At 52.1% G+C, this 26,693-nt stretch overlaps 3 protein-coding genes across 3 annotated transcripts; 2 read left to right on the forward strand and 1 right to left on the reverse strand.

The window, feature by feature from the left end:
- Positions 1-3,071, reverse strand: LOC144929576 (ubiquitin-like protein 5). Its single transcript, XM_078849525.1, has 5 exons — positions 2,974-3,071; positions 2,749-2,813; positions 1,939-2,022; positions 854-891; positions 1-261 (listed from the first exon to the last, which is right to left on the reverse strand). The coding sequence occupies exons 2-5, from the start codon at positions 2,802-2,804 to the stop codon at positions 218-220; spliced, it is 222 nt and encodes a 73-aa protein (XP_078705651.1). The 5' UTR covers positions 2,805-2,813; positions 2,974-3,071; the 3' UTR covers positions 1-217.
- Positions 3,055-11,025, forward strand: LOC144929577 (F-box/LRR-repeat protein 12-like). The gene is made up of 4 exons (XM_078849526.1): positions 3,055-3,183; positions 4,904-4,976; positions 6,562-7,312; positions 8,773-11,025. The coding sequence occupies exons 1-4, from the start codon at positions 3,089-3,091 to the stop codon at positions 8,853-8,855; spliced, it is 1,002 nt and encodes a 333-aa protein (XP_078705652.1). The 5' UTR covers positions 3,055-3,088; the 3' UTR covers positions 8,856-11,025.
- Positions 11,026-16,188: 5,163 nt separating this feature from the next.
- Positions 16,189-22,010, forward strand: LOC144929563 (hepatic lectin-like). The gene is made up of 6 exons (XM_078849464.1): positions 16,189-16,231; positions 18,600-18,707; positions 20,085-20,153; positions 20,723-20,874; positions 21,390-21,502; positions 21,875-22,010. The coding sequence occupies exons 1-6, from the start codon at positions 16,189-16,191 to the stop codon at positions 22,008-22,010; spliced, it is 621 nt and encodes a 206-aa protein (XP_078705590.1).
- The last annotated feature ends 4,683 nt before the right edge of the window (positions 22,011-26,693 follow it).

Genomic DNA, 26,693 nt, shown 5'->3' on the forward strand with positions numbered 1-26,693 from the left:
TTCTCAGAAGACATTTATTACAAACAATTTTTTAAAACAAAATCAACCTTCCTACAAGTTTGCACATAGTTTTATTGCCATCAAAGCTAAAGACATCTGATAAAACTACATGCACAACTTGACTTTTAATGTTTACCTTACATGAAATAAAGTTTATAGACAAGTTTTATATTAGAAAAGTGATGCCTGCCATATGCAACTGCAGCTAGAGTCAAGGCTACTGATAATATAACTCCAGGTTCATGCCATCATGGATTTCATCTGGAAGGAATGAGTTAAAGGAAATTTCACAGGAAATGCTCAAATGGAAGAAGGCATTACATTTCTACCAGCTCACTAATTCAAAATAAACTACAGCAGCAAATTTATTCATTATGATACATTGTACAAATTCTCAACAACAGAATTCTCCTTCCCACTTTACTACTAGTCCCAAATGGACAAGCTAAACTACTAGTGTTATGGAAGGGAACATGGGTCATATGAGACATTGTAAGCATCAATGCTAGAAACAGCAGTATCTTAACTCAGCAAATTAGTCCCCATCATATGCTACCCCACTCAATTTAGTAAGGGAGTTTTCCTATAGATTCACCAGTTATCTTATGATGGCCTCCCAATACCATCAGTCACCAGTACCCAAGCTGATAAGCAAGACCTCTGGTTTGTGACAAGCAACTATGTCAGATTAGAAAAGGTCTCTGTCTAGCTGTGTATTTATAATGTGCCCGTCACTCCACTACTTAGGTTGTGGATCTTGTAAGTGATAACTATCCCATTCTTTATTTTAACTAGACAAACGGTTTCCTCAGAAGCTGCAGTTTACTTGGGCTATTCTAATGTTCAAGGATACAGTCTCCCAGTGATACATGGTCCTTGAAGATTGTGTACCTGCACAAACATTTTAAAAAGGAAGTTAATCAAGAACAGAAGTGCAATACAAGAATTAACAAAAGGAAGCGTAGTCAATAAGAATAGAACAATTGTGATAGTACTCAAAGGTTTGCTTGTATCAGTTACTACATTAGAAAATCAATCACTGAAATGTTACACGACAGGTTTCTGAAACCATGTTTTTTAACAAATGCCAATCATGAATTCCGTGGGGAAAGAGAAGAGACTGCCTGTGTGCAGTTACAGTGTTAAATATATAATAACTTCACATACAGAAGTTAGAATGGCCATACTGGGTCAGACCAAAGGTCCATCTAGCCCAGTATCTTGTTTTCAGACAGTGACAAATGCCAAGTGCTTCAGAGGGACTGAACAGAACATGTAATCATCAAGTGATCCATCCCCAGTTAGGGGAACAGCAGGAAATTCTGAAATAAAGAGAGAACCAAGTAAAAATTTTGAGTCGAATGTTACCACAGGTGAGAATATGAAGGAAAATTCACTCAGTAGCATTCATCCAGAATAATTTGTCATTATTTACAAAGTTTAGACTGCTGGCCTGCCCCTGAGACTTTGTTGAGTGAGAGGTTTTAGTGGAGCCTCCGGGAACATTGGACAAGGGGGAAGGTACAGAACGTGAAACATCTGAGAATTAACAAATTCAGAACCTAAAAAGAAATCTTAAACGAACACTCACTGGAAGTCTGCGCCACAGGCCTCCTCTCCTTAGGATCGCCCTTTCTGCTGCATTCTTTAAGATTTTGCATTCATATGCAGCTTTCCATCCCAGAGTGCATCACAAACTATTGAGACACATGACCTCGCATGCAGCCATCTCTGGGTATGTGTGGGGGTGGATTGTAGCAGAAGACGGCATCAGACAGGCACCCACATGCAGGGAAGTGCAAAGAGCTCAGTTTACCTGCCTTGGGCCGATGAAGAGCTAAAATGACCCTGAAATCTGTAGCTTCCCCAGGGGCCGAGTGCATCAAGCCAGCGAAGGTGTCTCCTTCCCTTGCCCCTGCCTTTCGTTCACCCACTTACCATTTCTTCAGCACAATTTTGTCCCACCGGGTCCCAGTCTGAGCCGCGATGAGTTTCTTCAGGTCGCCGATCGTGTCCTCCGTGCTGAGCCCCGCGGTTAAGGAAACTACCTTCCCGCCTACGGAGCGAGCGCCTGGACCGAGCCAAGACCACCCCGCCCCGCCGCGACATTGACCCCGCAGCCCCCCCGGGGCAATACATAGCCCCCCCCTGCCCCGCCCCCCCACAGAGCGAGCGCCTGGACCGAGCCAGGACCCCCCCGCCCCGCTGAGACATTGACCCCGCCGCCCCCCCGGGGCGATACATAGCCCCCCCCTGCCCTGCCCCCCACGGAGCGAGCGCCTGGACCGAGCCAGGACCCCCCCGCCCCGCTGAGACATTGACCCCGCAGCCCCCCCGGGGCGATACATAGCCCCCCCCGCCCTGCCCCGCCCCGCCCCCCCACGGAGCGAGCACCTGGACCGAGCCAGGACCCCCCCGCCCCGCTGAGACATTGACCCCGCCGCCCCCCCGGGGCGATACATAGCCCCCCCTGCCCTGCCCCGAGCCAGGACCCCCCCGCCCCGCTGAGACATTGACCCCGCCGCCCCCCCGGGGCGATACATAGCCCCCCCCCGCCCTGCCCCGCCCCCCCACGGAGCGAGCGCCTGGACCGAGCCAGGACCCCCCCGCCCCGCTGAGACATTGACCCCGCCGCCCCCCCGGGGCGATACATAGCCCCCCCCGCCCTGCCCCACCCCGCCCCCCCGGGGCGAGGCGCCGGGGCCGCCGGGCTGGGCCGAGGCGCTGCGGGAAGCGCCCGCCGGATACTTGCATTTCACGCGGACTTTCTTGCCCAGCCGGTCGTTGCAGACAACTTCGATCATGCCGCCGGCCTGGGGGGAGGCGAGAGGCGTCAGGGGGGGGGCAGAGGCCGCGGGGGGGGGGTCCCTTCCCGGGGCGGAGCCAGCCCGGGCCGCGGGGGGGGGGCGGAGCCAGCCCGGGCCGCGGGGGGGGGGGCGGGGGGGGGGAGACCCAGACGCCCCCGGCACCTACCGCCGCGCTCGCCGCCCGTCAGTCCCGCGGAGAGCGCTGCCGAGGCTGACCCGGAAGCGGAAGTGCTCTGCCAGCGGCCGGAAGTCAGTGGGTCCGGAAGCGGAAGTGTCTGGCGATGGCGGCGGCCGGGGGCCTGGGGGCGCTGCCCGACTCCCTGCTGCTGGAGATCCTGCGGCTGCTGCCCCTGCACGAGCGGCTGCGCGGGGCCCGGTGAGGGCGCAGCCCCCCCTCGGCTCGGCCCGGCCCGGCCCGGCCCCTTCTCTCTCAGCCCCCCCCTTTCTCCCTCCTTAATCCCCCTCCCCCCGGCCCCGCCCCCCTTCTCCCTCAGCCCCCCCTTCCCCCCTCCTTAACCCTCCTTCTCCAACCCCGGCCCGGCCCCTTCCCCCCCGGGGCGGCTCGGGCCCCTCTTCTCCCTCAGCCCCCCCTTTCTCCCTCCTTAATCCCCCTTCCCCCCCGGCCCCGCCCCCTCCCCCCCGGCCCCGCCCCCTTCTCCCTCAGCCCCCCCTTCCCCCCTCCTTAACCCTCCTTCTCCAACCCCGGCCCGGCCCCTTCCCCCTTCTCTCTCAGCCCCCCCCTTTCTCCCTCCTTAATCCCCCTTCCCCCCCGGCCCCGCCCCCTCCCCCCGGCCCCGCCCCCCTTCTCCCTCAGCCCCCCCTTCCCCCCTCCTTAACCCTCCTTCTCCAACCCCGGCCCGCCCCCTTCCCCCCCCGGGGCGGCTCGGCCCCCCCTTCTCCCTCAGCCCCCCCCTTCTCCCCTTCTTAACCCTCCTTCTCCAACCCCGGCCCGGCCCCTTCCCCCTTCTCCCTCAGCCCCCCCCTTTCTCCCTCCTTAATCCCCCTCCCCCCCCGGCCCGCCCCCCCCCTTCTCCCTCAGCCCCCCCTTCCCCCCTCCTTAACCCTCCTTCTCCAACCCCAGCCCGGCCCCTTCCCCCCCCTGGGGCGGCTCGGCCCCCCCTTCTCCCTCAGCCTCCCCCTTCTCCCCTTCTTAACCCTCCTTCTCCAACCCCGGCCCGCCCCCTTCCCCCCCCGGGGCGGCTCGGCCCCCCCTTCTCCCTCAGCCCCCCCTTCCCCCCTCCTTAACCCTCCTTCTCCAACCCCGGCCCGCCCCCTTCCCCCCCCGGCCCGCCCCCGCCCCCCCTTCTCCCTCAGCCCCCCCTTCCCCCCTCCTTAACCCTCCTTCTCCAACCCCGGCCCGCCCCCTTCCCCCCCGGGGCGGCTCGGCCCCCCCTTCTCCCTCAGCCCCCCCTTCCCCCCTCCTTAACCCTCCTTCTCCAACCCCGGCCCGGCCCCTTCCCCCCCCGGGGCGGCTCGGCCCCCCCTTCTCCCTCAGCCTCCCCCTTCTCCCCTTCTTAACCCTCCTTCTCCAACCCCGGCCCACCCCGCCCCCTTCCCGCCTGGCCCGGCCCCCCCTTCTCTCTCAGCCCCCCCCTTTTCCCCCTCCTTAATCCCCCTTCTCCAACCCCGGCCCGGCCCCTTCCCCCCGGGGCGGCTCGGGCCCCCCTTCTCTCTCAGCCCCCCTTCTTAACCCCCCTTCTCCAACCCCGGCCCAGCCCACCCCCTTCCCCCCCCAGGGCGGCTTGGCCCCCCACAACCCCTTCTCCCCAACCCGCCCCTGCTTTCCCCCCCGAGTGGCTCAGCTCCCCAGGCCAAGCCCGCTCCCTCCCCCCCCATAATGGGGACCCCCCCACAGGGGTAGCTCGGCCCAGCCCGCTCCCTTCCCCCCCCCCGATGGGGAGCCCTCTCCCAAGGCGGTTGGATCCAATCCTTGCCTGCCCCCATGATGGGGATTCCCCCACACAGGTAGTTTGGTCCAGGGGGCGCCTCCATGTCCCCCCCCCCCAGGTGGGTGAGCTCCTTCCCTGTGCCTCCCACAAAACTGAGCATGGATGCTGCTGCTGGGATCGTAACTTGCCCTGCTGCTGTTCCCACAGGGTCTGCAGGCGCTGGCGTAGGCTGGTACAGGACAAGATGCTCTGGAGACATGTGGATTTAATGCCCTACAAGGTACCAGCCCAGCTGTGTCCCTGCAGCGTGTCTCCCAATGGAGACCACTCCAGGGGGCTGATAAAGGCTGTCCCAGGAGAAGGGGCAGAGGGGCCTGTGGGGACCAGACGCTTGCATCGGGGAATCAACATGAGATGGTGAAATGAGAGAAGGAAGAGGAGAAGCTAGGAAGATATCCAGGGGCAGATCTTGTACATATGGGGCAAGGGCGGTGGGGGTAGGGGAGAGGGAGCTGCGTAGCAGAGGCTAGTGTTAGATGGGCAGAGAGGCCATGAGATCAGCTGGGCCAGTTTCTGAAGAGCATTTAAAACCAGGAGGATTGTTTTAAATAGGTCTCTAGAGTCAGGGGTGGTCTCTGAGGACAGAGACTGTGTATGTGGAGGAGAAGGCAGCCACAGCATCTGACACGTGCTGGAGTGTGGAGAGCAGAGACTGAGGTTGCTCACAGGGAAAGGAGCTGCAGCAGTCAGGGTAAGAGGAGATACACTGCAGGGTCGTGCCTGTGGCTTACCCTACAGGTGTGGAGTATAGTAACTCTCCACTTACCGTCCTCTCGCTTAACGTTGTATTGACCTTACGATGCTGCTCAGTTACAGAACATGCTCCATTTAAAGTTGTGCAATGCTTCGACTGCTGCTTTGTCCACAGCTGGCAGCCCCCCTATGCCCCCCCAAGCGCTGCCCACCTGCTGTCAGACCGCGCCTTCCCCCACCTGCTGCCTTTGGCAATCAGCTGGCTGGCGGCATTCAAGAGGGAGGGGGAGGAGCCAGGACGCCAAGTGCAGGCTCCCGCTCCCTCCCCTGCCTCCTGAATGCCGCCAGCCAGCTGATTGCCGCAGACAGGAGGGAGGGGGGAGGCCGTGCACCCTGTCCTCGCTCTTCTCTCCTGCCACCTGAACGCCGCAAGCCAGCTGATTGCCACGGGCAGGAGGCAGGGGAGGGAGCGGGGAGGCCGTGGACTGCTCCTCACTCTTCTCTCCTGCCCCCTGAACACCGCAAGCCAGCTGATTGCCCTTGCCGTGGGCAGGAGGCGAGGGAGGGAGGAGGAGCTAGGATGCAGTGTGCGGAGTAAAGGGGGAGGAGGAGGAGGGAAGAAGAGGCGAGTTAAGGGTGGGGGCTTGGGGGAAGGGGTGGAGTGGGTTGGCCGAGGGTTGAGTCCCCCGCCCCTGGTACTTGCAGAGTAGGGGAAGCTGCTGCTGCACAACGTGCTTCTCCTAGCCTCCTTGCCTGACTCATTGTCCCCAGTGCCAGGGGCTGTGCCTGTGTGGGGTAAGGGGGGGCACCTCCCAACTATAGTACTGTACGGCAAAAAAAATTTCCCTGGAACCTAACCCCCCATATTTACATTCATTCTTATGGGGAAATTGAATTTGCTTAACATTGTTTCACTTAAAGTCACATTTTTCAGGAACATAACTACAACATTAAGTGAGGAGTTACTGTATCTTCCTTTTAGATGAATGGGAAAGATCTATATGAAGAAGAGCAGGGATGGGCCTTTCCTTGCTCATTTACTGCTTCTGTTGAGTTTGTTCCCTGTCTTGTCAAGGTGCCAAGTGCTTTGTTGCTTGCTCTCTTGTGCTCAGATCAGCTCCAAGATCCTGTGGCACCTGCTAAAGCAGTACCTGTGCAATAGCCTGAGGATACTGAAAGTGAGAGGAGCGCTCTACTCAATGAGAAAGCATGAGTTCCTTTCCCCAGCACTGTTCCAGGCACTCGGGAAGCAGTGTCCCAGCCTCCATCACCTGTCCCTGACACAGGCTGACCTCCGTCGGCTCCCATATGACTGTATACCATCTTCTCTAAAGAGCATGAAGCTGAGCTGGTGTGAGATTCCTACTGTGTGGTTCCAAAGATCTGTCTCTCCAGAGACTCCCAGGGTCCTGCCACAACTGCAGCATCTCATGATCCATAACGTCTCCGCCTTTTCTGATCAGCATCTGCTTAACATCTCATCTCAGACCAGCCTAAGGACACTGAAGCTCTCTGAAACCTACCGGCTGACAGACGCTGGGATTCAGAGAGCAGCTCCGTATCTGGAGGACCTGGAATGCCTGGTTCTGCGCAAATGTGTCATTGCAGATGCTGCTGTTCACGTCATCGGGCGTCACATGAAACAGCTCCGCTCTTTGGAATTCAGCAACACTTGTTCCATAACAGATGCAGGCCTGGCTTGTTTAGCAGCCTTGAAGTGCTTGGAAACCCTCCGCCTTGAGTCCAGATTTAAACTTTCCCCTGATGCCATTGTTGCTGTGTGCCAGGCACTCCCCCAGTTAAGGAATCTCAATTTAGATGGGAGTGACTTGGAAGACCAGGAAATACGTAAAATTCAGGCAAGTTTGCCAAACTGCCATTTCTGATGTGTTCCCTGACCCACGCTCTGAGGCGAAACATTAACAATGGGGAGTTGTATGGAACGCACAAGGGTGAGCTGTGGGGTGTTCACACCCCTGAAATAACTCCCAGAATTGCTGCTTCTGGACAGGGTTGTACTCCCAGTGGCCGTTGCATTTATCTGACTGAAGGCAGAATTTTCTCTGGCTAAAACAATTAGGTGAGCAGTGTAGGATGAGAACCATCCAGACAGCTTGTGTCACCTGAAAACAGGCCAGCAGAAATTCAGTTCTGCCGTCTGCTTGGCTGGGCTCCTGAAGTGACCCCTCACCTTCTCCTACTAAGAAAATAGCAAGGCCCGGTGAATGGGTGGCATATGAGGAACGGTGGCCCTATGAGCTTATTTAGATTAGAGGCAGTTTGGCCGTAGGGGTTTCTCTTTTAAGTTTAACCCTGTCTCACATTAAACATCAGGCAACAGGTGAACTATCCCCAAGCACAAGGGAGTAAGTCAGCTGTCATCCTGATGCACAAAAGGGTTTGTCTACCCAAACCTTGGACTCTAGACCAAATTTAACTCAGGTCAAAAGGCATTAGCCACATTGGTGTGCTGTGAGCATACTCCAAAACATGCCTAGTAGGAAGTGGACAAAGGATTGTGCAAACACACACTTTTAAATGCAGGGAACAGAACCTTTAAGGGGAAAGAACCCATCACGTCTATTTCACAAACACAGACACCAACCATGTGCCACACAGGTCGGTGCATGTGCGGCTGTGCTTGTGTCCTGTCCCGAGGGGTGGAGTGGTGGGCGTTCTGCTGTGACCCCAAGGGTACGTGGAATGGGGGGGGGAGTATAAGGAGGTCCCGGAATGCATTTGTCTGTGTGCTGCAGGGGGAGGCAAGCACACACTTGTTCAGCCTCAAGTTCAGTCAGAGACCACAGCATGTCTGTGTGCTCCTTGAGGAGCACCATCATTGCTTCCTCTCTGCTTCTTCTGTCCTCGCGATCACTCTGCATTCTGTCCCTGAGCATCACCCTCCAAGCCTGGAATCTGACACAGCAGAACCTTATGGGACCTCCTGCAACATGTCTTCCCTTGTCCTCGTCTTTCTCCTGCTGTCTGGCCCCGCTGGTCTGCCAGTGTGGATGGAAAGACCTTCAAGGCAACATTTGCAGCTGCAAAAGAAACAGTGGACAGAGTGTTTGCTTCAGCATTGCAGGCACACATCTGCAGAGGTCCTATTGTGAATGCGTTCACGGCCCTGGATCCCCACAAGTTACAAGCACAACATTCTCACTTCTCCTTGGGATCCACAGACCTGGGGAGCAGTCCCAGGCATGATGAGTACATCCTGGGGGGCAGGGCGAGTTGGGACTATAAGTTGGGGTAGCTCATGGGCATCAGTATAAGCAGATGGGGCAGTTGAGGTGAATACTGTCACTGTTTCCCACAGGCAGTGGAGACTTTATCATGTATCTTGCTCCTGAAGGTAACAGAGGCAGAAAGGAAACGGCTCCTGCACGTGTCCGGCTGCTGTTAGTCTGTGTACTGCAATGATGCCTGCTGAATTAATTGCTGAGTGGCGTGGGAAAGTGTCCTGCCATGGCAGAAGAAGTAAGGCAGCCCTCCCCAGAAACCTTCAGCAGAGGACTGCAACCTACTTCCAGGAGAGTTTCCTTGAGGTCTCTGTAGAGGACGCACGGGACATCCCGGTGCACATAAACAAACTGTTCCATGGGGCCCCCCTCTGTCTAACTGTACAGGAGAATGAGAAGCAGATAGCAACTCTGCCTGTATGGTTATTTCACTATCTCTTCTAACCTGATTAAAAACATGAACAGATGTGTGCCTGCAATACTGAAGCAAACATCATACTTACCAGAGGTTCCTTTCCCTGAATCAAGCTTGCCGGTGCTGGATGATAGGGACTGGCTCAACTGCTCTGGTGTCAGGAAGAGGTCCTGGCTTGCCACACCACTTGATCCCCCGGTCGCCTGTCCCCCACTCTCCTCCTACTGCTGTTCCTCATCCAGCACCTTGTACTCAGGGTTCACTCCAGTGGTCATAGAATCATAGAATATCAGAGTTGGAAGGGACCTCAGGAGATCATCTAGTCCAACCCCCTGCCTAGAGCAGGACCAGTTCCCAACTAAATCATCCCAGCCAGGGCTTTGTCATGCCTGACCTTAAAAACTTCTAAGGAAGGGGATTCCACCACCTCCCTAGGTAATGCATTCCAGTGTTTCACCACCCTCCTAGTGAAAAAGTTTTTCCTAATATCCAACCTAAATCTCCCCCCCTGCAACTTGAGACCATTACTCCTTGTCCTGTCATCTGCTATCACTGAGAATAGTCTAGATCCATCCTCTTTGGATCCACTTTCAGGTAGTTAAAAGCAGCTATCATATCCCCCCTCATTCTTCTCTTCCGAAGACTAAACAATCCCAGTTCCCTCAGCCTCTCCTCATAAGTCATGTGTTCCAGACTCCTAATCATTTTTGTTGCCCTTCGCTGGACTCTCTCCAATTTCTCCACATCCTTCTTGTAGTGTGGGGCCCAAAACTGGACACAGTACTCCAGATGAGGCCTCACCAATGTCGAATAGAGGGGAACGATCACATCCCTTGATCTGCTTTGCCCCTACTTATACACCCCAAAATGCCATTGGTCTTCTTGGTGCATGACTCTGACTCCTCCAGAGTATTCCACAGGGCCCTTGGGGGGTGCTGGACTTGCCGCCAGTGATGCCATGCAGCTCATTGTAGAAGCAGCGTATCTGGCTCTGCACCTGAGCAGCTGTTCGCCTCCCTTGCCTTCTGGTGTGCCTGCCGCAGCTCCTTGATTTTCATGTGGCACTGCTGTGTTTCCCTGTTGTAGCCCTTCTCCACCTTGTCCCAAGCCATCTGGCCATAGATACCTACATGTCTGTGGCTGGATCGGAGCTGTGCCTGCTCAGTTTCTTCTCCCCGGAGACCCAGGGGATGCAGCACATCCTGTGTGTTCCAGGCAGGAGTGTGTTTGCTGCGTGGAACCAGCAAGATCAATTGGGCAGATGCTAGGTGAGCTCTCCATGCTGAGCAAACGGGAAATGGGATTTCCAAAATTCGCAGGGCTTTAAAAGGTACGTGGCGAGTACCTGGCCACCAGACAGTGGAGTTCAAAACAGTGACCAGAGCGGTAGTGGTGTGGCATTGTGGGACATTCCTGGAGGCCATTAAAGTTGACGTAATTAACACAGTGTCTACACTGACACTGTATCGTCATAACTATGTTGACTTAAGTGCTACGCCTTTTGTGGCGGTGGAATTATTAAGTTGACGTAGCGGGTGATTTACTTCATCAGGAGCATCATTATAGGGTAGATGCTGACCGAATAAGAGCAACGTAAGCCACCTTGCGTTGACCTAACTGTAGCATAGACCGAACCCAAATGTATGTGAATAACTAAAGCATAGATCTCAGGTATTATATTTGAATAATATTAGCAGGCTGCCAGCAGCCAGATCCTGCACCTGGTTTGTTGGGTTACATTGCTGTGCATGGCTGCTTGTGCCTTCTATTGTTTAAATACTCCCTCCTCTTTACCTGCTGTTACAAAGCCCTGAGTTCACGTTAGCAAGTTTGGGCTGATGTTAAAACAGTAGCTGTTATGAAGTTTCCATTCTGGGACACACTGAGGTTTTGAATCTGCTGAGTTGTTATCTGTAATCAAATGTAAAATGTATTTATAAAATAAAAATGCTTTTAGATCTGTAAAGTCGTCTCATGCTGTCAGATTTTGACTGAAATGTGGCAACAGTCGACGTGTGGTTTTTAACATTTCAGTGATACTGCTTGTGTTGTATGGAGAGACCCATTTCTTCCCCCTTCACCTGCAGCCCCACCCTTTTCTGTCCCTTCCCTGGGGCCCCACTCCTGTTCTATCTAGTGTCCCCCCATTCCACACACCCCCAGTGCAGCCTCGCAACCCATTTGGTACTTTCTGCACTCCCGCTTCCCGCTGCCCTAAAATTAGAGAAGCTCTGTCTGTCTCTCCCCCCCACCAGGGCCCCAAGCCACAGCAAGGAGTGAGAGCTCCCCCAGGCCTGAGGCTGAGGCAGGTAGCAAGAGCTCCTGCAGTCCTGGGGCCACAGCGGGGGTCCCAGTGCAAGGGCTTCCCCCGCCACCCCCTGCGCTTCTGCGAGGGACCAGGGTCAGGGCTCTGGGGCTTCTCCTGTCCCACCTGGCGCTTCTGCCAGAGAGTGGGGTTGGGGTGCTGAGGGCTTCCCCTCCACCCACCCACCCAGCTTCCCCCGTCATGCCCGCCCGGTGCTGCTTCCAGGGAGTGGGGTCGGGGCGCAGGGTCTCTGGGGCCCCCAAGTTGGCCAGGGCCCCTGGACATGGACCCCATAGGCCCAATGGCTAATCCGCCACTGCCCCCTTTCTAGACTGAAAGCACCTTGTCTAATGGGCGCTATCAAGGTGTAACTACATTTGAAATACAGCTACATAGTCAATATTCATAGTTTGATACAAAAATGATAACATGCACACAAATCATAACTTTTCCAATGACATGTCACATGACTTGCACAATATACATCATAATTATGTCATAATCATATAACATCACTGTGAAGAATATGGGGTTCAGTGCCACACCCAGGAAGCATCATAAATATCTTTTAAAAATTGGCTCCAGAGGAAAGGATTGTGACAATTGTGAGCTCCGTAGTGAGACGTCTCTTAACAACAACTTGTCTTCTCTGGTTAAACCTTTGGGTTTACAGATAGGTGCTGTCCATACCTATGCAAGTCAATTAATCTTCTTTAACAGCTGGGCAGCCTTCTGCCACGGGACAGAAGAGCCAGCTGGCCCTGCTTAGAATACAGAAGTGCATGTGATGAGTTTATAACTAACGTTAATCACAGTGAATAGATGCCATGACGTAGGCCCAGTGAAAGGTCTGGCATTCGCAGTATCACCGGATCCAACTCTCTCTCTCAATGCCCCTCCAACCCACTGGCCTGTGATTTTGATTCAAATTGCCATTTCTTTCCTGGCAAGATTGTCTGCTTGTCCGGCAGGTGCATGAGAAGAAAGTGAGACACAGCTGCTAAATTGGTGAATTCCCTAGTGTATTCATCAACTTGTGGTCTGGAAAATACATCAGACGGGCTAACTTCTCAGTTAAGCCTCCCATCGCGGGCCTATGTTTTTATATAAACAACAAATTTGTCTATCGGTTGTTTTCCTCCTTTCAAGGTAAAGGTTGTGCAAGAAGCTTTTAGGTCAAACAACAAACCGGGAAGGCACTGAACCCATGTGATGAAACCCATGGGTTCAGTGCCGGGAAGGCACTGAACCCATGTGCATCTTGGCAACAACTGCCCTGCGGGCCCTGGGCTGACATTGTGTCTTTGTGCTCATACACAAATATGACCAGTGCAAAATTCAGGGAAATAGTGGTGAGAGCAGTGAGAGGGAATGGTTCCAAGCCTGTTTGTTTAATACCTCACTGTCCCCTTGGTGCCAGCTGGCAGAGGACACAGAGGGGGTGCATAGGGTTTCAAGGATTCTCTGGGTCAGGCATATGCATAGTAATTCACCAAAGGGTGGCATGTGAGGTCTCTCCTGAAAGCTCACTGGTCATAATCACAGTGAAATGTATGTAAGCATATTATATACAAAGTTATGTATTCATACTGAAATGTGGGTTCTTCGGGTGTATAAGTTAAGACAGGTTACTAGAAGGCGATAAGTTCTGGTCAGGCAGGGGATAGTAGACATTTATCTCCCTAAGAGGTCATAGTATATTGCATATCTTACAATATAAGTCTATTTGCATATGGAGCTACCAGCTAATCAAGATTTCAAAGTCTATAGGAAATCACAAAATCTACAAGAGGGAACACAGTGAAGAGTTAGTCTGGTATATCCGGAGACCGCAAGGAGACACAAGGTATTCTTCACTGAGTAGCCAAGCTGAGTGTGTGGCTTGTTAAGTGAAAAGGGATTACAGCCTACTGGCTGAAAAATGCCGGTGCGCAATCCTAGAAGACAGGATAGTAACTAGCGAAGTCTTCTAGGTTCTAGAATGTGTGTTATCATTTTATGTTACTTGTCACCATTAGTTTCTAATACCTCTGCTTGCGATCATTGAAATCTCTGCTCTTTATTTAATAAACTTTTACCTGCTGTCCCTATTAACATATCTCTGTGCTGAATGTTAAGCAGAGTGTGATCTGAAGGGAAATGGGTAAGCTGGTGTGTACCATGTCTTTGGTAGCATGGGATCTGTGAATTCTGTAGGTGTCCAATGGACCAGGGGCTGGTCGCTCCAGAGTGACACACAGGGATTAGAGTGTCTCTATCGCTAAACTGGAGAGAGAGCAGGGCCTGCGTAGGCCTAGAGGGGAGTGCCTCCATGGCTGGAGGGGTGTGTGGAGCTTACTCCGAGCTGGCACAGACAAGGCTTCCTCATGCTAAGCAGAGGTGGTAGCAAGGGACCTCACAACCTAGGCACCCTGGGAAGCGTCACACCTATTGTTACATGTTTATCACAAACACAAAGGTTTAAGCTAGAGTAAAGGCTGCAAGGAACTATGTTACCTTCCGTAGCGTCTGCCACTGGGGCATCTGGTCCTTTTTTAACTACAGACATGAAAACAAATTGGCAAAAATGAAAATCAAGAACACAGCAAAATCAGTCAGTCCAGCTCTTACCACAGTTCAATGGGGCCAGGCTGGGACTCTGGAATCTGTAAGTGCTGGAAATAGGGGTCCCCCCGGCTTGAAGTGGTTTCCATTACATACAGGGTTTACAGTTTGGTTCAGTGTCTCTCAGCACCCTCACTATAAAACATTGTTCCAGCCCCCCTGCTGGAATTGAAATGTTCACTACAGTTGTTAGCACTGGGATATTTGCAGTCTGCCAGCACCGTGTGCTAAACAGTGTAATTTAATATTTGTAAGTCCCAACTTGCCAGTTTCTGAACGGAGATTGTTTTCTATCCCAGGGCACCTGCGGAACATGCACATACTAAGCATGGAATGGCAAGGGAACAGCAATTCTACGTTTCATGTACTAACTATCAGACCGTTCAGCTGCAAGAATGTATGGAGTCTGGGTATCACAGGAGTCCTAGAGCTGTGCTGGCAACTTGCCGAGACTGTAGATACCACTGTTTAGTCTATAAAAAGAAAAGGAGTACTTGTGGCACCTTAGAGACTAAATAAATTGGTTAGTCTCTAAGGTGCCACAAGTCCTCCTTTTCTTTTTGCGAATACAGACTAACACGGCTGTTACTCTGAAACCTGTTTAGTCTATGTGAGCATCATATGACTTTGGGAAAGGCAGTTCTCCTTCTCTGTGCCTCTGTTTCCCCTCCCACCCGTTGTGTGCCTTGTCTGTTTAGAACGTAAGCTATGAGGGCAAGGATTGTCTGTTACTGTGTGTGTCTGTACGTCATCTGGCATAAAAAGGTTCCTATTTGAGACAGGATCTTTGGGTGCTACCACAGTACGAATAATGACTAATAATAAACAGCACAAATATAGCCATATGTTAATGAGCATTATATCAAGAATTGCATCCGGACAGCGACTTTAAATGAATATAAAACATTCACTAGATGAATTGTGACTTAGCTGGAAGCAGTTAAATTTTACAGTGAGATACAGCACAGAAAAAAATGGAAGAATTCAAACAAACCACCCAAGATTTCTCAAGGGGCAAGATTATTAAAGGCACAAGTGGTGGGTAGACAAATAACTCCTATTGCCTGTGAAAGGCATTTAGGCACCTAACTGCCTTTTGTGCTTAGTTATATCAGTAAATATTTTTTTAAAAATTACTCCTGAAAGATGAGCTGTGGCCCATGTGTGTTTGTACTGGACACCGAGGTGTAAAATAAACCCAATGTCTTTGCAACAAGATGTCTTGGAGTCCAGAGACAAGTGACAGTTGAGATCTCACAGTGAAAAGCTACTTGTTTTTCCAAGTTCCATCATTCAAAAATGTTGAGTGACCTCAAACGTTACAAATTACCATGAGACGCTTACTAAGCACGTGAGATTTGGGGCTCAAACGAAGCTTTTTTGAGAGTTGGAAAAGGGGTTGAAAGAGCACTTAGGACGTGATCCTCCTTTATCCTGCCCCTTTGTGCAGGCATTTATACCGTGCAAATGGAGTGCAAGACACTACCGTTCTGATCTGATTGCATGTTGCACCAAATTAAATGACTGCACAAAGGGCAGGGGAATTGGGTACCTAGAACTGAAAATGCTTTAATTACAAAGTAAGGACGATAGCTCCATAATACATATATCTGTAGGACAATGATCAGCCTGGGATCCATTTTATCTTCTTGTGTAAACATGTCCACTGGGACACCGCCAGTTCTGTGTGGAACAACTCTGCGAGTGCTTAGTAACTGCTTTCCGAAGACAAGAGTGCTGTGATTTTCTTCCAGAAAGAAGGTCCTGAGTTGTTGCTTTTGTGATCAAGCTGCTTTTTTTCTTACGTGCATGAGGGGAGCAGCTTCAGGAACCAGGCTTCTTGTATTTTTGCTCTTGCACAACTTAAAATTGACTAAGAGAGTTTTGAATAGAAAGAATGAGCTGGTTGGCCAACCAAGACCTTTTAGTCTGTTTGAGCAGAGGAGTTATCAGGACCACGTTTGAAATGGAAGCAATCCAAACAGCCAGGGCTAGAGGACAAGTTACCTGGAACATGGTGTGAGCACTGCAGGTTATACATTAACCTCTGGATTTAACATTCCTAGTGGAATTGTGAATTCTCTAGTCTAGATATTTCAGGGAGCAGGGTTCCACTTGGCCATATTCTAAAGCCATTTAAAGCCACCTCTGCCTCCCAGTCATCATTTACAGCATGGACAAGGAAAGGCTTCAAGATGAGCTGCGCATTTTTAGAGGTAAGCCCTCTTCCTTCCCTTCCATCCAATAGCTCAGGAATGGGAGGAAAGATTGAAACGGGTCTCTGGACCAGATGAGTGGGCAGTCATGGGGTAAGAGGGAAGGTCCTCTCATGGATCAGTAGCTGGTTAAAAGATAGGAAACAAAAGGTAGGAATAAATGGTCAATTTTCCAAGTGGAGAGCAGTAAATAACGGGGTCCCCCAGGGATCTGCACTGGGGCTGGGGCTGTGCAACATATTCATAAATGCTCTGGAAAAGGAGGTAAACAGTGAGGTGGCAAAGTTTGCAGAGGATACAAAATTATTTGAGATAGATAGGTCAAAAACTGACTGGGAAGAGAGACAAAGGGATCTCACAAAACTGGCTGACTGGACAGGAAAATGACCAATGACATTCAGTGTTGACAAGTGCCAAGTAATGCACATTGCAGAACAGAATCCCAACTCTCCATGCAAAATGATGAGGTCTAAATTAGCTCTTACTATTCAGGGGAGAGATCTTGGAGCCACTTTGGGGAGTTCTCTGAAATCATCCCCTCCATGTGCAGCAGCCATCAGAAAAGGCAATGGGACGTTAGGAACCATCAGCAAAGGGAGAGAGAATAAGGCAGAAAATAGCATCATGCCTCCGTATAAATCCATGGTACATCCAGACCTTGGATACTGCCTGCAGGCTGGTCACCCCATCCCAAAGAGGATATATCAGAATTGTAAAAAGTACAGAGAAGAGCAACAAAAATGACGAGGAGGCTGGAACAGCTTCCATCTGAGGAGAGATTAAAAAGACCGGGACTGTCCGTCTTAGACAAGAGACGACTAACCTGGGGGGGGGGGGGATACGATCGCGCTCTAGCCAGCCGCGATGGGTGTGGAGAAAATGAGAAAGTGTCATTTACCCCGTCATGTAACACAAGAACCCGGCCTCACCCAATGCAATGAATAAGCAGCAGGTTTAAAACAAACGTAAGGGAGTACTTCTTCATAGAACACACAGTCAGCTGTGGAGTTCATTGTCAGGGGGTGCTGTGAAGGCCAAATGTATAACGGGGTTCAATAAAGAACTAGATAAGTTCATGGAGGATAGGTCCATCAGTGGCTATTAGGCAAGATGGCCGGGGACAACCCCAGTTTTCTGGGTGTCCCTAAACCTCTGACTGCCAGTAGCTGGGACTGGACGATGGGATGGATCACTTGATAATTGCCCTGATCTGTTCACTCCTTCTGAAGCACCTGGCACTGGCCGCCATCAGAAGACAGGACACTGGGCTGGGTGGACCATTGGTCTGACTCAGTGTGGCCATTCTTAGGAGTGTGCTCTCTGCTGCTGCTGAACAGATGCAGCAGAGAAATCTTTCCTCACCCTGACCTGCAAGAAGGGAGACGAGCGTCTCTGGCCAATTCAGTCTTTGGCCTCTCTGTTCTGACAGGCGGGCTAATTAGTGCTAATTGTGCTGGGCTGTTTGAGACGAGCCCTGCTGGGAGCTGTATTTTATGCTTTTCAATGAAAGGGAAATAGTTTGTTGGCCGGTGAGAGAAGGAAGTGGCCTTTCTATAGAGATGTTACTGCTTTGAATAAGACTCATGGGCCCTGATCTTCTGAAAGGACTGTGAGGGTCCGACTCGAGGCGCCTCAGAGGGGCTGGGTTGTTTCGGCACTCAGCATTGTCTGAAAACCGGAGCCCCCCTTAAATTGTCTTAAACCGGTCACGACGTCCAGAGTGTGCAGCCCCTCTCCAAAGGTTGAGTCACAGGCCTAATCGCCCTGGGATGAATTTGGAATGTTTGTTAAACATCAGTTAACGATGGGGAAAAAATAATCCTCTAGAGGGCACATGCTAAACAAAACTGTAACACTGGATACTTGGTCACAGTCTGAATGGAAGCTTAAACCCTTCCATTGTTTGAGATTATTACCAGCCCTTATAAGGAAGTTACGGTCATGAGAGGTGTGTCCCATGAATGGTTAGAAGCTTATAAGCTCTTTGGGGCAGGGCACGTCTCTCTGTTCTGTGTTTGTACAGCGCCTAGCGCAATGGGGCCTTGATACATGACTGGGGCTCCTAGGCGACGCCATAACACACCTAATAAATAACATACAGTGCCCAGCACACTGGGGTCCTGATCCAGGATCAGGGCTCCCAGACACTATTGCAGTGTGGCTAAGAAGAAAAAGCTGATAGATAGCTGTAAGTTGTAGTTATAAATGCCCTATCGATCTCTATACCAAGCAATTAATCATCTAATTTAGGGTTAATCATTTATCAACCCTTTTTAAACAATGAATGGGACCTTCCTGCAAAGCAGCACCAGAGCCGCTGCGAACCTGTCAGTCTGTGACCCTTCGCAATCTTTCTTCTGTTCTAAAGACAGGAACTTCCTCCGGCAGAAGCTGAGATCCTCCCTCACAGTCTACGTGCTGCTGGCACTTTCTTACCTGCTGATTGTCATCCTGTTTGTGGTGTCGCTCTCCAGAGGTACCTTGCGTGGGGCCTTCGGGAGTTGAAACGTTTCACGTCATTGATGAGGAAGGAAGTTGGGGGGACTCAGAGAGACGTGCTCAGAAGCCCTGGGGTCAAACCCTGATACTGAGCCCTTCTGTGTCCTTGTTCTTCTTTGTCTTACCAGCAGCAAAGAGCTCACCCAAGATTCCCCCTGTGCTGGGTGCTGCGTGGACACAGGGAGCCAGCCCCTGTCTGGCAGAGCTCTCAGGCTAAACTGACACAGGGTGGGAAGGGAAACAGGTACGGAGAAGGGAAGTAACTGCCCAGGCTCTCCCAGCAGGCCAGGGGTTGAGCTGGGAATAGAATCCCATCTCCTGAGTGCCACCCTGTCCCCTGCCTGTCCACCTCGGTAGCAGGGCCCTCGCCGTCTCTGTGTCTCCATTTCTCTCCAGCTGCAAAGTGGGGGTGGTATTGTATGTTGTTCTCTACCTGGCGAGGGGAGGCAGGTGACGTGACTTTGAAGGTGTGGCACTCTAGCATTGTTATAGAATGGGCTCTATTGATTATCTTCATCAATAAGGTAAATTAAAGCCTTGCTCAAAAGGACCCTGGTGGGCTGAGGGGGCGGAGGGGTGGGAGATAAATTAGGTCAAACTTGTTTAACCCTTCCATTGCCTCACACTGAGGTCTTGTTGCTGGCGCTGGGGGTGCTCTGCCAGACATAGCTGGCATGCTGAGTACTAGCAAGAGGGTTACTCCGTCAGCACTCACCAGCCCAAAAAGGAGACACATCCTAGCTGCCTTGGTCACACAGAACGTGGCCATAACCCCAGGGCCAGGCAGATCCCCAGAGCTTCATGTTGGGACTTTTCTGGGCGTGGATTTTTGCACTGATGTTGTGCAAGTCTCTAGTCACCTTTCACACCAGCGCTGCTACGACAGCATAGCTCCCCTAGGGCACCAATGCTTACTCTGGGGGACAAACCCTTGGAAACACCCACCGCAGCCTTTGCAAATCTGCCTGGAATTTCTGGTGCCCACTGGGGATTGTCTAATGGCAGTTTTTTTCTTTGTGTATCCCAAGGTGTGTTTGTTTCCCACCAAACCTGTTAAATCCTGCTTCTTATTCCAGGATGAACCAGGTTGTAAACCCGGGAGAATTAGTGCATTAAGGTGCCCAGATCACCTTGCCCTGTGATTGGCTGTAAGGGCATGGTTTTGGGTTTCCCTATGGAGTAAATAAGTCTTTGGAAGGTGTTTCTCGCACACGCAAGTGCTGGTGAGCTCGCTGGGTAAAGGGTGTTGAAACCCAAAGATGACTCAATGTCACTCAGACATAACAGGGTGGCATCAGGGTCAGATAACCTGGCGTTCTCTCTCTCTCTCTCCCCCCCCCCACCCCGATTTTAGTTTCAATGCTCTCTTCCCAACTTAATGAAATGCGCAAGGAGCTGAATAACTCCAGCAACAATTTCAAATGTAAGTGCAGGGCACTGCCCTGTGCCCCCTCCCCCCTGCTCCTCCCCAGCTCCCGACTCCTGCTGCCTCTGCTGTGTCCGCCCCAAGGTCCACTGCCCCTGCAGGAGCCTCTTCCGTCCCATATTCCTCTTCCCGCCCCTGCCCTCGGCTCTGCCCACCTCCCTGGGTTGCCCTCCTGCGGACACCTCGCTCCTTCTGGCCACAGCTGCCACTCCCTGCTGTGATCATTCGTTGTAGAGTGTCTGTTCAGACCCTAACACCAGGGACCCTGCTGTAAGGTCCGTCCCCAAGCAGAAATTCTGGGGCTTTACCTCTTCTGATTTTCTTTGGTTCGCATCACCCTGCACACGGGGTGGGGTGGGGTCGTCCTAGTTTCTGAGCCATTTCCTTGCTTCGGAGCCTAGGCCCCAGCTTTCTCCTGTTTGTTAGACAGAAGCAAACCCCTGTAGAATTGCGACTGGACACTTCCAGCGATAACCACTGTTTTGGAAGTCAGGTCCTTGCAGAGCTGGGGTCATGTTGTCATTTCCACACGTGTCTCTGACTCAGCTGGTCCCACCCCTTTCCAGTGTTCCCGTGTGGACCTGAGGCCCGGGAATGGGAATACTTCAGCGGGAAATGTTACTATTTCTCCTTGCATGCCACATCTTGGCAGAGGGCGAAGGAGCTGTGTGAGGAGAAGCATTCGTTCCTGGCCATCATTAACAGCCATGCCAAGCAGGTAAAGACGAGAGTCTGGATGGAAAGCCCCTGAGCTCCTTTCTCATGGCTTGCCGTCTCTCAGGGCCTCTCTGTCATTCCCGCATTCTTAGCACCCACAGGGAACTAGCCGCTTCCCCCAGCTAACTCTGCAGCACCCTCCTGTGGGTCCCCATCGCTACACATATCACAACTCTTTGCTGTGGGTGGCCAGTGGGAATTGAACGTGGCTGAAAGCACAGGCTTCGACCACTTGAGCTGAAGGAGCAACTCCATTAGCAGTCCAAGGCTTTTGTGCTCTTTGTGCCAGCCACGCAAAGGGGACGTCACTGAGACCCTGGCCCTGAGTGGTACATGCTCTGTTATGGGTCCCTGGATGCATGTAGCGGCAGAGCCCTGTGGGGTGTGTGACACATTGAATAGACATGGCTTCCCCAGCCCCACTTCTGCTGTGATGCAAACGGAGAGTAAAATTGCACTGATCCTGGTAAAGGAGATGACTCTGTGCTTCCTCCCCCACGCCCCTTCTGGCCGTAGAATTTTATCATGTACAGGACACGCAACCAGCGCTTCTGGATCGGCCTCTCAGACCGGAATGCAGAAGGGGAGTGGAAATGGATCGACGGGAGCGACTCCACAACCGGTTTCACGTGAGTGTGGGGCTGACCCCTGCTGGCTACCGCTCTCCTTCTTCCTTAATGCCGCAGGCCTCCTTCTGCAGAACAGCCTCTGTGTCTGTTGAGAGAGCCCGAAGGCGTGGGGCTGGGCCACATCAGGGTAAAATCAGGTCATGGGAAGCCACATGGGGTGTTGATGTCCAACTTTCCGTGGTGTATAAGGCTGATGGTTTTCACCAGCAATGGGCCTACATTTCAATCTCTGAGCCAGCCGTCCCCCTAACTCCAGGAAACACCGGCTTCAAATCCCCATGGTGTGTGGCTCAGGCCCACCTCCTGCTTTGACCCCGCTCTGTCCCCTGCACCCCGTTCCTGCCACTCCAGCTGCAGTCCCGCTGTGTTTAGGTACTGGAAGGAGGGGGAGCCCAACAACAGTGACCAGAACGAGGACTGTGCACACGTCTGGACCTATGGGGAGTGGAACGACGTGCATTGCACATACGAGTGCTACTACATCTGTGAAAAGCCTGCACCTCCGTGAGCAGAGACCGGACCAAAGCCACCTCCCAGCCACACTGCCTGAACCTGCAGGTCAGTGCAGAGAGCCAGCACTGCCTCCTGGTGGTGACAGAGATGCAAGCCAAGGTCCAGCCCTTTGACACTGTAAACATCACACTAATCTTTTTACTTTCCCCCGCTCTTCTGTTCTTAATTTATATTCCTTTTATCTTTGTGTCCACTTCCTGTCAGCTCCTCCATGGGTCTCTCTCAGCCATTGGGTCAGTATCCTTGGGAGGACCCAGAAGGCACTTCTGATGCTAAAAGTCTGCACCTTTCCAGCTTGAGCCTAGGGCTGATCAAAAATGTTTTCAAATGAAGATGTTGTTGAAAAGTTGCCTTCTTGAAACCAAATTTTAAAAATGAGTTTTCAAAATGTTCTGGGGTTTTTACTCCCCCTCTCCATGCCAATAAACGAAAAAAAGAGGGGAAACGGGTGAAAATGGGAAAAATTTAAAACCAAACATTTTGGGCCAAAAATTATTTTTTTGGGAAAAAAATGAAAGGAGGTTATGAAGTTTTCAAAACTAACCAAATTTTCAAAATCCATCCCACCCCCAAATTGCATCTGTTTTCAGTTTTCAATCAATTGGCTGTAACAGACTTGCGTCCTCCGTGGGTTGGGCACCTCGGTAACATCCGGAGACTTGTGGGTCACGCGTGGGTGCACTTGGAAGGTTACAGGGAACCAATGTGCAGGGTCTGCTGAGAACCACAAGAGGCCGCAGTGGCAGCTGAGTCCTCCCTGTTTTTAGCAGGTGGAATAGTGAGAGCACAGGGCAAAGTTTGATGCAATCACGGGGGAAGTAACCAGTTTAGGATCAATAAGAGCAGACACAGATTTATCCAATGTGTGATTCCCTGCCCTCAGGGAGTCAGACACAGTCACTAGGTATGGGGTGTGCCAGTTAATAGCATTTATAGCCATCTCTGCAAGCTCTGATCATAGGGTTAGAGGAATCATAGTGGGGATTAGCGAGAAATTCTTTCCCACTGTAGAGCTAGTTACACTGGCAGAGGGGAGGGTTGGCTTTTCCTCTGACGCAATGAGCAATGGCCACTACCAGAATAGATGGACCCCTGGTATGAGAGGGGATGACCCCAGACTAGCTGGGGCAGTGGCCCTCTCGGATATGAATCCTCTAATGCTCCTCTATAAATTCAGAGTTAATGGCCACATCTGCAGCTCTGTTAGCGTCTCTGGATTTGTCAACTCCATAGGTGCTGGAACTAGGGGTGCTCCCACACCCCCTGGCTTGCCGCGGTTTCCATTAGATGCAGGGTTTGCAGTTTGGCTCAATGGCTCTAAGCACCCCGCTATACACATTGTTCCAGCCTCCCTGCACAACTCTGAGGTCTCTTCCCCCACCCTCCAAACCCTGGTGCTGTTTCCCCCAGGAATTCTCTCTCTGTGGCATGTGACTCTCCTATTCCCTGCACAGGGAAAGCTCTGGGTCAGATCATTCTGGTGGCCGGGAAAGTCTCCAGCGAGGGATGGTGACAGATACATATCTCTCCATCAGACATGGTTTGGTTCAGCTGCGGCGGGTCTGGAAATTATTTCCCTGTGAACAACTTAATTTCTGTCAACAGCCGTCTTTGAAAAATGTTGGCGGTGTTATTGAAAACTCCTCCAAAAATCAGCCAACAAAAAAAACGACACTTTCCATGGATAACCAAACAATTTCACCTGCACACCTCTCCCCCCCGCCCAAATATTGGAAAATAGATCTTGGAAATAGATCTTGGAAGATAATGTCCATTTTGTAAAAAAAACAACAAAATTTTCCTGGCCAAAATAAAACTCTTGATGGAAAATTTACAACCAGCTGTAGTTGAAACCTGTAGGCACCAGATGGTGCCCTTCCGCCCACAGCAGAGCGCTGGAAGTGGAAAGTTGCACTCAGCATAAAGCCAGCTTCCTTTGCTGTCTCCTGCGCTTTCTGTCCTTTCCTCATTGTACAGTAAAAAAAAGAAATTGAATAGGCTGCAGATTGCAGGCCTAACGGTAAAACTATTTGGCTGGGGGGCTTCTGCTGCCCTGGCACCCTGAGCACTGTCACGATAATAAATAATTAAGTCTTCTCATCAATCAGTCTACAAAGGAGGCGACTCATTACTCCCATTTTACAGACCTGCATTGTACATCCCCTGAGTTCTCAGCACTTACAGCAGCTTACACAGGGTTATTACGTTGCTAATAAAAACAGCCATAGGACAAGCCGTTGCTCTCGAGTTGGAAGTGAAATGGGTGATGGTGAATTTGGAGCCCCTGGTGCTCAGATTTGCAAAGGGGCTGAGCACCCACCCGTCCCATTGACCTTGCAAATCAGACATCCCCATCTTGATTAGGGGGACGCACATGAGGTAAGAGTGGCGCTAACACGGTTTATTAGGTGTGTTACGGGAGCGCCTCGGAGCCCCACACAGGACCAGGACGCCTGTGTGCTGGACGCTGTACAAAAGATTCTTGTGTACAAAACAAATTAATAATCTCTGATGTACAAAGACACCTAGGGCCCAAGCCTGTATTCCTGGTGAAGGTCTGGGGCTGGATTCGACAGTCATGTACCCTGGCATAAATCTAAGCTGCTCTGTCTGGGCCTGCCCCTTGCAGCAGCACCTAGAGACCCACTGTGCTAGGCGCTGTACAAGCACAGAGTGAGAGAGAGCCCCAGAGCCAGGCTGGGGTGGTGTCCTGCTCTTCTGTGTACCATGGTAGCAGGGCCCCCTTGTGCTGCACCTGACACAGTCCCTGCTCTGCAGAGCTGGAAGTCTAAAGGGGCAAGACAGAAACTCAAGGCCCAGAGAGAGGATGCCAGCGTCATGCAGGAAGTCAGAGGCAGAGCTGGGAATTGAACTCAGGTCTCCTGTCTCAGCCCAGTGCCCCAGTCATTAAACAAGGCCTCCCTCTGAGAGGCCTCTGGAGAGGAGCTAGGATCTAATCCTGGCTGGGGCACAGGCAGCTGTTGTCAAGGCTCAAGTGCCAGGGTGAAGGATTTGCGTCGGATCCTTCTCCTGGAGCAAGAATATCTTGCAGACAAGTCTGTCGCCTTTGTTCCAGTTGGAGTTTGAGAGTAAAAGCGAACAGTGGGCTGCGCCTTGCCATGCCCCGACCCTGAGCACATGGAGAACCACCCTGTTAAACCCAGGGTTGTGAGTTCAATCCTTGAGGGGGCCATTTAGGGATGGGCAGCTGGGATGGATACAAAGGTGACAGCCACTTTCTACACCCCTTAGCTTGGTTAGGGTTGGGGAGGATGCACACTTAGGGGGCTTGGTGCACATGTTAAATACCCAGGCAGCTGCTCTAGCCCAGGGGGCCCATATGCTCTTCCTCTGCGTTTCATTGGTGGACAGCGTTCGCCAGCGAGTTTATACGGGTGAGTCCCCAGAAGGCTGGGGATTGGGAGTGGTTGGCAGGCCCCATTGTCAGAGTCTCCAAGAAGCACAGTGCATTGTGCTTCCTGTACACAGGTGAGACCTTCAGAGGGTCAATCTGCCTCTGTCTCTTCAAGGTGGAGAGAGGCCGTCTGGGGAGCTGGGGCCGGTTGTTACTCTGGCAGGGCCTAGCACGAGTAGGTGGGACTGGATGGAGAGTGCTGAGGTTTCCCCACACACTTCATCACTCACGGGGCGGAGAGGGCTCTGCTCAGCGAGGGGAAGCGGGCTGCGCTTCGCCAGAACCTCCTCCGGCAGCAAGGCCTTCCGCAGTGCCGCCATTACACGAGATTGATCACATGTTAGAAACCTCAGCGCCTTCATCTGTAGCGGCTGCCTGGGGAGAGATTTTGCCAAGAAGCTGCTGCACTCCAAGGCCTGGCAACCGCATGCATTGCAACTGCCAGGGGAAGCATACTCGAAAAGGCCATGGCTGGAACTCTAGCCAGGGGGACTAGGAAAGTATCTGGGGGCTACAGCGAGTCAGAGAATGGGCAGGATCAGCTGTGACAAGTTAAAAAAGAAACAAGCAAATTTCACACAAACTTTTTGGGAAAATTTTCAACAAAACAAAACTCAAAACAATTGAGGTTTGGGTTTTTTGGTCCTCCTCCACCCTGCCTCCCTTCTTCCCCACTCAAAACAGGAGGGAGAGAATGAAAACACACACACACACACACGTTTGCTGCCAAAACATCTAAAACTTTTACTTAAACCAAACTTACTGTATTTGTTTTTAGATTTAATTAAACAATGGGGTGAAAATGTCTGAGGAGGGCAGCAGAGGTCTCCCAACGCCAGCCTTGGCTAAGCACAGATTGCGGGGGGGCAGGAAACGGTGGGCTGGGGTCACTGCTGCACCCTGGACAAGGCTGCCCAGGCTGCAGGGGTGCGCAGCCCAAGGGACATTTCAGGGCTTTGGTCCTGGGGTGGAGAGCCCCTAACAAGAGTCACACACCTGTTGCACTTGGGCAGCCTCAGGCAGGTCAGGTCCCCCAGCTGGCCAGGTGCAGGGCCCCCTCCCAGCCCGGCCTGGGCAGCAGGCTGGGGCAGAGACCCAGGGCTGTGCGGTTACTTCTCTACCAGAAATAAGGGCTCCAGTAAGGGGGCCTTGTGCACCCTGGGGCATCTGACATCCCCACAGGCCAGTTATAGCCCCACCCTCCACCCACTCCCCTGAGAGGGTCCCAGGGCCCCCAATTATATCCCAGGTAAAACCCCAATC

Source organism: Lepidochelys kempii, chromosome 20 (genome assembly GCF_965140285.1).
Source record: "Lepidochelys kempii isolate rLepKem1 chromosome 20, rLepKem1.hap1, whole genome shotgun sequence".
In the NCBI taxonomy this organism is placed as follows: Eukaryota; Metazoa; Chordata; order Testudines; family Cheloniidae; genus Lepidochelys; species Lepidochelys kempii.

What these genes read in the sequence shown, in the direction of transcription:
- LOC144929577 (XM_078849526.1), top strand. Translation starts at nt 3,089, where the DNA reads ATGGCGGCGGCCGGGGGCCTGGGGGCGCTGCCCGACTCCCTGCTGCTG. An exon ending in TGGATTTAATGCCCTACAAG is followed by an intron (nt 4,977 to 6,561) that starts GTACCAGCCCAG and finishes TCTTGTGCTCAG; the next exon opens with ATCAGCTCCAAGATCCTGTG. An exon ending in AATACGTAAAATTCAGGCAA is followed by an intron (nt 7,313 to 8,772) that starts GTTTGCCAAACT and finishes TCCCACAGGCAG; the next exon opens with TGGAGACTTTATCATGTATC.
- LOC144929576 (XM_078849525.1), bottom strand. Translation starts at nt 2,804, where the DNA reads ATGATCGAAGTTGTCTGCAACGACCGGCTGGGCAAGAAAGTCCGCGTG. An exon ending in AAAGTCCGCGTGAAATGCAA is followed by an intron (nt 2,023 to 2,748) that starts GTATCCGGCGGG and finishes CGCGGGGCTCAG; the next exon opens with CACGGAGGACACGATCGGCG. An exon ending in AAAATTGTGCTGAAGAAATG is followed by an intron (nt 892 to 1,938) that starts GTAAGTGGGTGA and finishes ATGTTTGTGCAG; the next exon opens with GTACACAATCTTCAAGGACC.
- LOC144929563 (XM_078849464.1), top strand. Translation starts at nt 16,189, where the DNA reads ATGGACAAGGAAAGGCTTCAAGATGAGCTGCGCATTTTTAGAG. An exon ending in TGAGCTGCGCATTTTTAGAG is followed by an intron (nt 16,232 to 18,599) that starts GTAAGCCCTCTT and finishes TCTGTTCTAAAG; the next exon opens with ACAGGAACTTCCTCCGGCAG. An exon ending in CTCCAGCAACAATTTCAAAT is followed by an intron (nt 20,154 to 20,722) that starts GTAAGTGCAGGG and finishes ACCCCTTTCCAG; the next exon opens with TGTTCCCGTGTGGACCTGAG.